Genomic DNA, 14,405 nt, shown 5'->3' on the forward strand with positions numbered 1-14,405 from the left:
AGTTACGGACATCTAACATATCGTGTTGATTCACACCCACTCTTCAATGCTTCTGTATGCTCCATATTAAGAAGCTAGAATTCAAAACCAGAAGAATGTTGTGGACTTATTTTAGTTGTAGTGATGGATTTTTCCTATACCTTTTATCATTTGTCTACTGTGAACAATGGCACAAATTTATAAGACAGATGGGTAATCTTAAGGGTTATAATTTATAACTCCAGACTCAATGGAAATAAATGCTACTCATGATTCTAATTATGCTCCTGACCTTATTGTATTTAGTTGGTAGTTCCAAATAAACTCACTTATATGGTAATGGTAACATCACACTAATTATATTTAATAATGAACATGTGAAACAACAATTTATCACCTGGTTTAATATTCTGTTTGACTTCTCTAAATCTTGTTTCTCTTAGGACACAGGATCTCTGTGTCCACTCTATTGGAATAATGCTGTTTGTGTATATTTCTACAATGCTTGCTTTAGTATTGAACAGTACGTATGAAATGGAGACTTCATTGAGATCATCCCATTCATGGAAACATCTTTTTTGATGGCAGACCAAAAAAAAAAAAAGTTGATATAGGCAGGAGAAAGAGAGAAAAAGTAGTTGAGTTGGTGAAAAATGCCACCTGAAGGTGAGTGATGGACACCAGCCAGGTGTTCACCTTAGTTTGGGAAGTGGGGTGAGAGGATAAGCTAAAAAACTCAAAAGAAAAGAACATATTCATAATAAATTAAGCTTAAGGCGAGAAATAAAAGTACAGAGATAATACAGAGTGATAAAGGAAAAATTTTGTAATGAATATTTTGTAAATAAAGGTACATTTAGCACAATTTCCCATTTTCCCTATATATGGCAAACTTTGGGACACCTTGTAGAATAGAAAACAATCATAATTTTAAGAGTTCAAATTTATTGCACTATTGTCAATTTTACAGAGAGGAAACTGAGACACAGAGTGGTTAAATAGCTGGCTCAAATTTATACAGTAAATGGCAGAGCTGGAATTCCAATCCTGGCAATCTGAACCACTGTTTAAAATGGAGGATTAACAAAACATATAGAGTGTTAACTTACAGGGAAGGGAAAAAAGACTAAGTGATACCTGGGAAAAAAAATAAGACTGCATTTAAAAAAGTTATCAATGGGCTAATTATAGCTATGCATCACTGACACAGCGCTTTGTATCTGTTAGCTCTTTTAATCCTGCTAACAATTCTGTGAGGTAGGTACTGTCAGTTCCGTTTTTCAGACAAGGACACTTGATGATACATGACACATTCTCTGCTTGCACAGTTACATTTCAATAGCTGGCTGTGGAGCAAGATAAGAAAGACAGAGGAAGATCTGGCAACAGAGTGGGGCAGGGCAAGGTAAGCAGGCCGAAAGTGAGAAATGCAGGAAGTTTCCCATTTAGTCAGAAGCTGGCTCCAGCTTTCAAATCTCTCCAGCCAGCCCGCCAAGGCGTCACAAAGCCCGCCCCTCGGCCCCAAAGCCACGCCCCCTTCCCTGGCTGTTCTCGGAGTTCCCAATACTCCCCTCCTTCTCTTTGGCCCCGCCTGCCCTGCCTCGCATCATTTCCTGTGCGCTGGATGCTGATTGGTCCAGCGGTCGGAAGTGAGGGCGGGCGGTGGGGGCCGTTGCCGCAGTGACAGTGCTCGGGGAGTCCGAAGATGGCGGCGTCGCGTCGCTCTCAGCATCATCACCACCATCATCAACAACAGCTCCAGCCCGCCCCAGGGGCTTCGGCGCCGCCGCCGCCACCTCCCCCACCACTCAGCCCCGGCCTGGCCCCGGGGACCACCCCAGCCTCCCCCACGGCCGGTGGCCTGGCCCCCTTCGCCTCCCCTCGGCACGGCCTAACGCTGCCTGAGGGGGATGGCAGTCGGGATCCGCCCGACAGGCCCAGATCCCCGGACCCGGTTGACAGTACCAGCTGTTGTAATACCACCAGCACAATCTGTACCGTCGCCGCCGCTACCGTGGTCCCGGCAGTTTCTGCTTCACCTGCCGTTGGGGTCGCTCCCAACCCAGCCGGCGGTGGCAGTAACAATTCACCGTCGTCCTCTTCTTCCCCGACTTCTTCCTCATCTTCCTCTCCATCCTCCCCTGGATCAAGCTTGGCGGAGAGCCCCGAGGCGGCCGGAGTTAGCACCACAGCAACATTGGGGCCTGGGGCAGCGGGACCTGGGACAGGGGTCCCAGCAGTGAGTGGTGCCCTACGGGAACTGCTGGAGGCCTGTCGCAATGGGGACGTGTCCCGGGTAAAGAGGCTGGTGGACGCGGCAAACGTAAATGCAAAGGACATGGCCGGCCGGAAGTCTTCTCCCCTGCACTTCGCTGCAGGTCAGAGACTTTTAAATTGTTTATTAAGCGTTTTGGGGTTGGGGATGGGGTCCGGCTAGGAAAAGAAAACAGGCTCTTGTGATGGAGCAAAGTGGGGGCGTGGTTATGGTTCCTTAACACCTCACGAGAAAACTAGAGGTTCCTTTCTTTCGATTGTGTCTGGGTGATGGGGGCGTGGTTGCGGAGATTGTGTGAATCCTAGGATCCTTCTTTACTTCTTTAGTGTTTGCATAGGTATATTTGTACGTATTCCAAAGCTACTTACAGTTGGTGGTCTCTGGATATGGCTATACTTAAACTTTTTCAGTTCTGAGCGTGTAGGAATAATGGTAGATTGAAGCAACTTTAGAATAGTTTTGTCGTCTGTGTGCTTGTTTATTTTGTTTTTACAAGGGTATATCCATTGAGGACAGTCCAGACCAAAAGATGTTTAAATGCAACTCAACAGGTGTTTAAGGATCTATCATATAGACTTGGTAACTTAATGAAAGACATAAATGAAGTTTTTGAAAATTCCCCCTTTTTCAAGGAGTGTACAGTCTAGTTGGGGAGACCAAAATATGCCCATATGAAACAATTGGAGAAGAATATTTGGATGCATTTTGTGATGATGGAAAATATATAGGCTTTGATGTTGTGGACAACGCTACTTGTCTGACAGATAATTTACCTTGTCTCAGTTGCTTGTTTTCTCATGGGCAAAACTCATATACTGAAGTTGTTGAGCAGTATCTGGCGCAAAGTTCTCCCCTTAAAAGTGTGAGTTCCTAAACTCTGGACAACACACTTTGCATTTTTGTCTGCCTTTTTTTTTTTTTTTTTTTAGCAAGTAGTTGATTATTTTCTTTTAAAAACACCTAATAATATTTTTATGAAATACAGAGAAATGTAAGACAAAAGGAAAGGACTGTAATCTCACTGCCCAGGTACCTATTATTGATATTTAAAAATAAAGATAATAATGTTATATACATTAGAAACATTAGATTAGAAATACATATATTGTATATACATTATAAAATTCAAGTAGGACAGAAAGATACAAGATGAAAAAGCACCACAGACACACAAACATCAAAGATAACCTGTTAAGTTTTGCTCTACATTTCTTATATCACTCCTTCAGTTTGTTCTGTGAACAGTAAAACATAGGTTAACTTACTGTATGTATTGTTTTACTTGTTTTTTTACCACATCTGGGAAGATACTGTTCTCCTTGTTTTACAGATGACAAAAGTGAAGCACATATTGTTTAAATAAGTCCAAATTCACTCAGGAAATAGTGGAAACTGGATTTGAATTCAGGCAGTTTGATTTTAGAGCTTGTGAAATCAAGCTTAAATTGTCATAACCTATACTGGGGTTAAGGTCACTTTTCATTTGTGTGAGTAATTGCAGTTCAGAGTTTCTAATTTTTGCAGTGTTTTGGGAGAAAGTAGTAATCAGGGGCTTAAATGTAAGAGAGTAGTTTTCACATATTTTTTATTGCAGCCCATGCTTAGAAATACATTTTACATTGTCATTACACATGCAAGTGAATCAAAAGTTTCAGGAAACAATACTTTTCCCTTACTACATATGTATACTTAGATGTTTGGTATCATTTCATTTATTTTTAGCAAATGCTGTTTGTGATCCATTAATGGATGATGACCAGTGGTATGGGAAACACTTAATGGAAACCATTATTAGGTCACTGGATCTATTCTTGATATATAGACACTACCGTAGGAATGTAGTGAATTGAACCATAAACAAGCTTTCATCTAAGTAGGTATTTATTTGCTCAAGGGTCTTGCTTGTTTTAGATAAAATACCATTTCTTTTTGTTTACACTAAATGAAAGATCTAAGGCTGATTTTATAAATCAGCCGAGGTTGTTTACTTTTACATACTTTATTCCAAATTTGACCTTTTTTTTTTTTTTTTGAGACAGAGTCTCACTCTGTTGCCCAGGCTAGAGTGAGTGCCGTGGCGTCAGCCTAGCTCACAGCAACCTCAAACTCCTGAGCTCAAGCGATCCTCCTGTCTCAGCCTCCTGAGTAGCTGGGACTACAGGCATGCACCACCATGCCCGGCTAATTTTTTCTATATATATTTTTAGCTGTCCATATAATTTCTTTCTATTTTTAGTAGAGATGGGGTCTCGCTCTTGCTCAGGCTGGTCTCGAACTCCTGAGCTCAAACGATCCGCCCACCTCGGCCTCCCAGAGTGCTAGGATTACAGGCGTGAGCCACCGCGCCCGGTCCCAAATTTGACCATTTTAACAAATTGTTTCTTCACCATATCTCATTATAAGTAATCACTAACATGTGATAATTAGTTATATTTATTTGTGTATTAACGTACTTATTTAGGGTTAGTCACACAGAAAATAGTGCTTGTCTCCCAAATCACGTATTTTCTATTTGCCAGAATAGTTACATTTTATTGTTTCAGAATTTTATTTATACCCAGATAAACTAGAATACAAACAGTAAAACAGTCCTGTCATTATGTTATAGCTATGAGAACGTAACTTTGAGCTGGCTTTTTTAGAAAAAAGTTTATTTAACTCAGTTGTGGAAAACAGACAAAACAATAAAATTCTCCATGATATAAAAACATAGTACCCTGTAGTCAATTTACCACACTTCCGTGTTTGTATGCATAACATTAAGTTTTGTTAAATCTTGTCTTTTCCATCATGTAGAGGCTGAATAATTAAAAATAATTATCAGTTGACTATTACTTGGCTATTTTGATAGTCACTTAATAGCTGTTTTAAGGATAGGAAAATTGGTACAATAATCCGTTGGATGGAAAAGTTTAAAAATTACAGTTTATTCCACAAATATTTTAGTACTTATAGGTCAGGTGTTAAATACTGGTGCATTTGTGGAGTGGCAGAAAGTCCTTTCCCTTAAGGAGCTTACAGTCTAGTGGGGAACCTAAACAACAGCATTAACAACACAACAAAAACTTACAAAATATGTAACATAGAGTGATAGGAAAAGTACATTTTACTGTCTGTCACAGTATGTAATGGGGGCTCTTATCCTGGTTTCAGAGCAGTTAAGGAAGTTTTTCTAGATAAAGAGATTTTTTAAAGTAGGAATTTAAAGGGTACATCCAAGCTAGCCAAGCAAAGGTTGGAAGGGAAAATGTTAACTAATTGCTTTATTTCTATTTAAAAACGAGTTTACAGTTTTATAGAATGACATGAAACCATTTTTGAAGATCTCAGACATGGTATGAAGCCATGTTTAAATCCTTATGACTTTATTTATATTGCCGTAAGAGTAACCATATTATTCCCATCAGTAGAATTAAGAATCCTTTCTATCCCATCTTGGATTGTGATAATTATTTATTTAAATGCTTCAGTCCAGGAGTGGGAATCTTCCTACACTTTTCATTGTCTGCCAACATCCTTCATAGTACTTTTAAGCAAATGTCCTGCCTCGGGGTTTAAGAAGGATCTAATTTGGTAATAGAAGAAAAGGAACTGGTTTCATAAATATCTGCCCACACTTCAAATTGTTGATTATATAAACTGGATAATCTTTTACTTAGCATTTTCTTAATACCTTACATTTTCCTTAAAGTACCTCTTTATAGAAAATTCACACAGAACTTTTTTTTTTTTTTTTTTTTTTTTGAGACAGAGTCTCACTCTGTTGCCCGGGCTAGAATGAGTGCCGTGGCGTCAGCCTAGCTCACAGCAACCTCAAACTCCTGGGCTTAAGCGATCCTACTGCCTCAGCCTCCCGAGTAGCTGGGACTACAGGCATGCGCCACTATGCCCGGCTAATTTTTTGTATATATATATTTTAGTTGTCCACATAATTTCTTTCTATTTTTAGTAGAGACGGGGTCTCACTCTTGCTCAGGCTGGTCTTGAACTCCTGACCTTGAGCAATCCACCCGCCTCGGCCTCCCAGAGTGCTAGGATTACAGGCGTGAGCCACCGCGCCCGGCCTCACACAGAACTTTTAGCTAAAAAAATGTGCAAAGTGTCTCTTTCTTTTGCCTTAATATCGCTTTTTGGAAGCAAATGATTTAAAGAACAAATTAGCTATTTGTAAGATGATATGTAAATATATCTCTAATAGCAAAAAATTGGTAACAAGTCACCTTCAACAATAGAGGAATGCTTACATAAATTATAATATTGTATAATTTCTATTATGTAGTTGTCTGCATATATTAGGATATTCTTCTACCCATCGATTTATCTTTTTTTAATGCATGTCAATCTAAATTGTAGGCATCTGTGCAGCTCCCCTGAAGACACTATACAATATTTACTCTTTTTCTGTAAGACTTATTTTGCTTAGCGTAATATTTTCGATTTTGTAACATGTATCCCTAGTTCCTTTTTACTACTGAGTGAATTTCATTATATGAATATGCCACAGTTTATTTAACCCTTCTCCTGTTGATGGATCCTTAAGCTGTTTTCGGTTTTGGCTCTTATGAATAAAGCTGCTATGAACGTTCTTATTAAATTCTTTTTGTGGACATGCTTTTTTTCCTCTTGGGCAAATACTCTGTATTATAATTGCTGGACATTAGTGTAGGTAAATGTCCGGTTTTATAAGAAACTGCTATACCTTTTCTTAAAGTACAGACACTATGTTACATTCCCATCAACAATTTATGAAAGTTGCTGTTGTTCCATATCTGAGAACATTTTGATGTTCTCAGATGTTTTAATTTTAATATGCTGGTGGCAACATGTGGTGTCTTATTGTGGTCTTATTTGTGGTCTATTTTGCATTTCTCTGAAGTCTAATGTTAAAGACTTTATCATATGTCTGTTTGCCATAGATATCTTTTATGAAGTTTTGCACATTTTTTTTATTGGCCAAACTTCACGTTTATTGGGTTATCTTTTTATTATTGAGTTTATAAGTACTTTATATATTCTGCATACTAGTCCTTTGTCAGGTAAATATTGTGCTAATATTTTCTCCCAGTGTCTGGATTGCTGATTCATTTTCTTAATGGGGGTCCTTTGAGCAGAATTTGTAAAATTAATTTAATTGACATATTTGTTTTATGGTTATTGTTTTCTGTGACCTAGCACCTGAGTAAGAACTTTCACCTATCCCCAAGTCACAAAGATATTCTCTTGTTTCCTATTAAAAGCTTTATGGTTTTAGCTTTTACGTTTAGATCTGTGATCAGTCTTGGGTTCGTTCTTGTGTTATTTGTAAGCTTGAGTTGAAGTTTATTTTTTTCCATATAGATACCCAGTTATTCTGATACCATTTGTTGAAAAGACTTTCCTTTCTCTATTGGACTGCTTTTTTGGCAGCGTCAAAAATCACATGTCTGCGTAAGTGGAGGTCTATATCTGAACTTTTCATTCTGTCTCATTGATCCATTTGTTTTTATGCCAGTGTTACATTGGCCTGATTACTGTAGCTTTGTAGTCAGTACTGAATTTGGATAATGTAAATATTCCAACTTAGCACATCTTTTTAAAGATTGCTTGGGATGTTCTAGGTCTGTTGCATTTTCATTGAAATTTTACAATCAGAGTGTCAATTTCTATACCACGTTTTGCTGGGATTATGATTGAGATTGTGTTGTATTTACAGGTTAATTTGGGGAAAATTGACATCTTAAACATGTTGAATCATCTAATCCGTCAACATCATTTAGGCCTTCTTTATTTTTTCACAACAATTTTTGTAATTTTTAGTGTAGAGGATTTTCATGGCATTTCTAAATTTTATCCCTAAAGTGTTTTTAATGTATATTGATGCTATTGTAATGGATTTAAAAAATTTTTATTTTTCAATTGTTTGATGCTAATAAAATAAATTTGTATCCTTGTATCCTGTGATGTAGAACTAAATTATTATTTCCAGTAGCTCTTTTGTAGATTCTTTAGGATTTTCATTAAAGAATCATTATCTGTGAATAGAGACAGTTATGACTTGTATTTCCTTTTCTTCACGATACTGAATAAAGGTGGTAAGATTAGATATCTTTGTCTTGTTCCAGCTCTTGGGGGAAAATATTTCATCTTTCACCATTAAGTATTATGTTAGCTTTAAGTTTTTCATAGATACCCTTTATCAGATTGAGGAAGTTCTCTTTTATTCCTAGTTTGTTGAGTGTTTTTATTATGAAATGGTGTTGAATTTTGTCACATGCTTTGTCTGCATATATTGAGATGACAATATGGGCTTTGTTCTTTAGTATTTTAATATGGTGAATTACATTGATTTTTGATTTTGAAATGTTAAATTGTCTTAGTCCGTTTTGTGTTATTGTAACAGAATACCACAGACTGGGCAGTTTATAAAGAAAAGGAATTTATTTCCTATGTGTCTGGAGGCTGAGAAGTACAGGTCAAGAGGCCCACATCTGATGAGGACCTTCTTGCTGCATCATTTCATGGCAGAAGGTGGAAGGGCAAGAGAGCCCAAGAGGGCAAGAGGAGGCTGACCTCAAGATTGAGCTCACTATTATAACAAGCCCTTTCTGATGATAACTTGCTCCTGTGATAATGACATCCATTCACGAGGGCAAAACCCTCATGGCCTAATCACTTCTTAATGGTCTTGCCTCTTAATGCTATCACAGTGGCAATTAAATTTCAATATGAGTTTTGGAGGGGACATTCTATCCATACCATAAATCATCCTTGCATTCTTGGGATAAAACTTTATTCGTTAATGATGTGTCTATTTTATCTGCATTGTCAAATTTGTTTGCATAAACTTATTTATGATATGTTATTACCTCTATGGGCTGTTGAGATAAACTCTTAACATTTTTCATACTGATAATATGTGTTTTCTTTTGATTAGTTTAACTTTGGAGTTTATCGGCTTTGTTGATCTTTTCAAAGATCCAACTTTTAGCTTTATTAATTTTCTCTATTTTTTGTTTGCCATTTCATTGATTTCTGTTCTTTATTATTGTCTTCTTTCTACTTATTTTGAGTTTATACACTAGTTATTTATTGCTGTGTGTAAAACTACACCAAAACTTAGCAGCTTAAAATAACAAACATTTGTTATTTCACACTTTCTTTGGGTCAGCATTCCAGGTGCAGTTGAGGAACCTGGGTATGGCTTAGCTATGTCCGCTTACTTAGGATCTCTCATTTGGCTGCATTTAAGGTGTAGGCTGGGGCAGTGGTCTTATCTGAAGTCTTAATTGAGGAAGGATCTGCTTTGAAATTTGTTTATGTGGTTGTTAGCAGCATTCAGTTACTTAGAAGTTGTTGGATGAGGTCTCCCTTAGTTTCAAAGGACAGGTTGTAACATCACAGTTGATTTCTATCACAGTCAGCAAGTGAGAAAGCAAGAGTGGTCAGCAAGACGGAAGCCAGAGTGTTTTTAAAGTCTAATCTCAGAAGTGTTACCTCATCACTTTTGTTGAGTTCTGTTTGTTAGAAGGAAGTCAATACATAGGACCAGGGTTTTTTTTTTTTTCATTTCTTTCATACCTAGACTTCTGGTTCTCAAGGACCTAGGGGATTCTAGAATTAGCATGTCACGTAATACTCATTTACTTTATCCTGTTGTATGCGCAAATAGTCTCAATAATAGTACAGACACTAACATGATTACTGAAAACACTTAAAAATTTGCATATATTGCCCTTATTTATTATCTGTTATTCCACTGTGAGAGGATGTAGCCAGTACCTACTTTCTCTTATAAACCTCAATGTTAGTTCTGTAAATATGTATGTGGGAGATAGTCCCCAAAGGTGGCTACTATATGTTCCTCCCCTCCATGTATCTGTATGCTGCACCACTCATCAAGAGTTGCAGCTCATTTCCCTCCCCTTGTATTTGAGTTGGTTTTGTGACTTGCTAGGGTGAATGGGATGTGGCAGGAGTTATGCTGTGTAACACCAGTGCCTTCAGAGATCGGAAAATTCACTTTCATGCAGTGGAAACTCTCCCTCTTGGAAGCAAGTCACTGTGTTTTGAGAAAGACCACATAGAGAAGAAAGTCTGGTTAGCGGCTCCCCGGTGACACTCTCAGCCAGTGCCCACTGGTGAGTGAGGGAGTCACCTGGGATATTCCAGCATTGTTGAGCCCCCAGGGACTGAGCTTAGTTAACACACAGTATCATTAGAAATGCTAAGTGGTGATTGTTACTTTAAGCCACTAAATTTTGGAAGAATTTGTTATACAGCAATAGATACGTGAAATCATTATTTGTAGCTACTCCTCTTTATTTGTTCTCTGTTTTAAATGATCACTGCTAGTCCTTGATACTGATGTCTCTCTATTTATTTTGGTGATCTGTCACTTGTTCTCTCGAGTTTACTCAGGAAGCTGTCTTAAAAACAGTGTTCCCTGAAATTATTTTTATGTCACTAACAGTTGTTGCCTTATTCTTGGAAGTCAGTTCAGCTGGATGTGTAATCTTTTGGTTCTCGTTTTCTTTCCTGAGTGTTTAAAATGTTACTCTGTTTTCTTCTGATAAAAGCAATTAATGTTGAAGGTTTGATAATAATTTGATTTTCTTTTACTTGGTCTTTTTTTTCCTGGATGTCCAAAAGATTTTTTTTTCCTCTTTTTTTAAAGGCCAGGTATTCTACTAGAACATGTCTTGGTATTAGTCCCTCTAGGTAGATTTTCTCAGTTATGTAGTGTGCCTTTTCTTAACAGTTTTAGGTCTTTTATTTTAGAAAAATTTTCTCAAATAATACTTTTCAATTTATTCTTTTTCTTGCTTTTGTGTATATTGGGACTTTGCCTTTCTTCTAAATTTGTCACTTGTTGTATTTGTGTGTGTGTGTGTGGTGAGATATACATTTACCATTTTAACCATTTTTAATGTACTTACTTCAGTGGCATTAACATTCGCCATGTTGCATAACTATCACCACTGTCCATTTCTAGAACTGTTTCATCATCCTATACAAACTCTGTACCCATTAAACTATAACTGCCTACTCTGCCCTCCCCCTAGTTCCTGATAACTGTCACTTACTCTTGAATCTTTAAAAAAAGTAGCTTTATTTTATTTTATTTTATTTTTTGGTTAAATTTTTTTCCTCCTTTTATCTTCCATTTCTTTTAAGGCAGGAGTTGGGAAACTTTCTATAAATGGCCAGACAGTAAATATTTTAGGCTTTGTGACTCTGTGGTCTCTTTCACAGCTACTCAGCTTTGCTTTTGTACCATGAGAATATCCAGAGGCAATACATAAATGAATGGATGTGGTTGTCTTCTAATAAACTTTTATTTATGAAAACATGATGGGCCAGATTTGGCTAATGTAGTTTGTTAATCCTGTGATAAGACATTATTTGTGATATTTTTTCACTTTTTTGTTTTCTTGTTTAGTCTTTTCTTCTTGAAATGATTTTTTCTTTTATTTTGAATTATTTCCTGAATTCTGTCACCTTATTTCTAATTCAGGCATATACTGTTCTTTCATATTTTGCATCGTTTTCGTATTATCTTTTAGCTAATGTTGACATGATCGTAATTTTGTGTTTTGTTGGCATTTTCTTCTCAGATTTATTAACTGTAGGGCGGTCACTCTGCTCAAATTCTTACAAGAATTTTGCATGAGATGGATTTGACCTCAGTTTTTTTCTATTGCTCATTTTTATCAAACTTAATTGCTAGATAATTTTAAGGATATAAATAAGGTCTGAGATGTTGATGATAACTCCCCTTGTCCCTTTATCTCATGTTGGACATGCAACTCTGGCCTAGAATAGATGACTCCTCTCAGTAAGGTTTGCAAGATCATCTTTTACAGTAGTGGTATTAAATTGTGAAACATCACCATTTTATACCTCAGTTTATATAACCTACGTGATGTTTTCTGGGGAGCCTTAACCAGAGACATTCTGCTAAGTCTCTTCCTCATAGTCTGTTTACATGGGTGTCTTTCTGGTAAGTTTAGTCTAGTCACCTGTGGGGCATCCCCTTCCCCTCAGTGAATTGAATAAATCATAGGTCAGGTGTTCCTTCCAGACCTGAAGTGATTCTTAGACAGTTAAGAGGCCGAAGAAATATATCTGGAGGATAGAAGGCATATATCATCAAGGGCCAAGTTGTGAGCATAAATATGTTAAAAAATGTGATCTTAAGCTTAGAGCCCAGAAGAAGAAAAGTAATCAAGGAATATAAATGATTCTGGGAAAATATATTTAATGGAATATTAGGTTGGGTTTTGGAAAGGAATAAACATCATCGTGAACCTTGTGGTGAAATGAGGGGGAAAACGCTAAGGTAGTTTAGTTTTAAATATATTTAATAGCCTCCTTTTGCTTCATAGACAAATCATTTGAATAGTTGACTATAAAATATGCAGTAGATAAAATTGAAGAGGCAGCACTTCTTAAATTCTTATATTTCCCCTATGTCAGGGTTCTTGAAGTTACTTTGGCTTATGGTTATTCTTCTGACAGATAAGCTCAGGAAGTTTTGATGTAGCCCTGATCTTGGCCGGGCAGGTGGCGTGTAATATCCTGCATTGTTAATGTAAGTTTATAATAAGAATTGAGTAGGATTAGTCAAGATGAAGATGGATCAGAGTCTGAGGACTATGTAAAGCTTCCTCTAATAGGGCTTAATAAAACAAATGAAGCATACATGAAAAAGAAATGTCTAGAAATGAACTTTTAGTTTATTAGAGATTAAAATGTATTGTACTCTTTAAAAAAAAAAATTAAGTAGGGTGGATTTCTTAGGGATTTCCAGTAAAGCCGAGGTGCTCAGGATAACTTTGGGTCTCATTCTAAAAAAATCATTTTGATTTTGAGTAATTGGGGAAAGTTTTGAGTGTTTTGTTTTTGTGTGCCCACTGTTTTTTTTTTTTCAAGGCTTTATCAGATGTCCAAGTTTGCTTTTCTCCACAATGAATTGCTGGGTTTTGTGGAAACTTGTTTTGCCAGTTTGTTCAGGTATCTATCTATCTTTTTATAGAATTAAAAGAGCTTGAGCTTAAACCTTTTTATTTTATTTTATTGAGGCCTTTTTTTTTTTGGAATGTGTTAGCTCCCCAAGCGGATTTTTTTATTTTTATTTTTTTTAATGCTAGGAAAAAGGGAAATAACATGATGTAAAATTTCTTCTTCCTTTTGCCTTTTGGGTATTAACAAATTAAACTGCTGGTAGGTTGCAGATTTTTTTATTTGCATCTTTAGACTTGCAACTCTTCTGTGGCAAATAAAAAAAATTTGAAGAAGCATTTCGTTGTTAGCAGATGATTTCCATGAACTACAAGTCCAAATTGAAAAAAATTTGTTTTGAATTTACTGATTGACCAAAAAACTTTAAAGCTATCGTTTCCGTATCATCAGTTATAGTTTAAACCTCCTGATGCCTAATTATAATGCGTTTGAAAAGCCAGAGTATTTTATGTGTCTAGTAGACATCGAAAAGATCAGATGCCCTCATTCTGATAAATTCATCAACCATAGAAACCATTTTGACATTTTTGTCAGTCTTATTAATAAGATGTGTTCTCTTTTTCCATATGTTTGGGTTGACTGTGGAAATTTGGTATTTTAGAAAGAAATGACATAGGATTACAGTTAATGAACACATTTTGGGTATTTTTTTCCAATGTCTTGAGAAGAGATGCCAAGTTATATTTTTCTTTTTTGCAGGAAAATATTCTGATTTGGAAAAAAGTTTTTTGGACAAATTTTAGAAACTTAGAACAGCTGTCAAAAACTTGGTTGCCTCCTCCTCCCCTGACCCCATACTCACAAAAATTTAACAGTAGAAAAGTATAACTACTACCCCATGCAGATAAATTTGGGATATATAATAAGAGAACTTCAATATTGAATTCAATGAATTGCTCATAGTAGGTGCTCTATAAATATTGAAACAAGTAAACCTTTTATGTTAACACTTCTGATTTCTGCTCTTCTGACTTTCTTAAATGCATAAATAATAATCCGTATAGATTAGTCCAGTCCTTTGTCATCAAAGTCCAAGGCCACATAGCTGATAAGTGATGGAGCCAGATTTAAACCCAGTCCGGTTGTCCTAAAGTCATTTGGTCTGTCCGTGCTACTCAAATGGAAAGTTGGTAGCAATGAGAAATAAAAT

General features: G+C 36.6%; 1 protein-coding gene across 1 annotated transcript in view; it reads left to right on the top strand.

Moving 5' to 3' along the window:
• The first annotated feature begins 1,684 nt into the window (after positions 1-1,684).
• TNKS (tankyrase) overlaps positions 1,685-14,405 on the top strand; it is a 179,453-nt gene continuing 166,732 nt past the window's right edge. The window contains exon 1 of the mRNA XM_069484945.1: positions 1,685-2,357. Coding sequence (XP_069341046.1) covers positions 1,685-2,357 — 673 coding nt within the window. The remainder of the gene's footprint in view (positions 2,358-14,405) is intronic.

Source organism: Eulemur rufifrons, chromosome 12 (assembly GCF_041146395.1).
Source record: "Eulemur rufifrons isolate Redbay chromosome 12, OSU_ERuf_1, whole genome shotgun sequence".
In the NCBI taxonomy this organism is placed as follows: domain Eukaryota; kingdom Metazoa; phylum Chordata; class Mammalia; order Primates; family Lemuridae; genus Eulemur; species Eulemur rufifrons.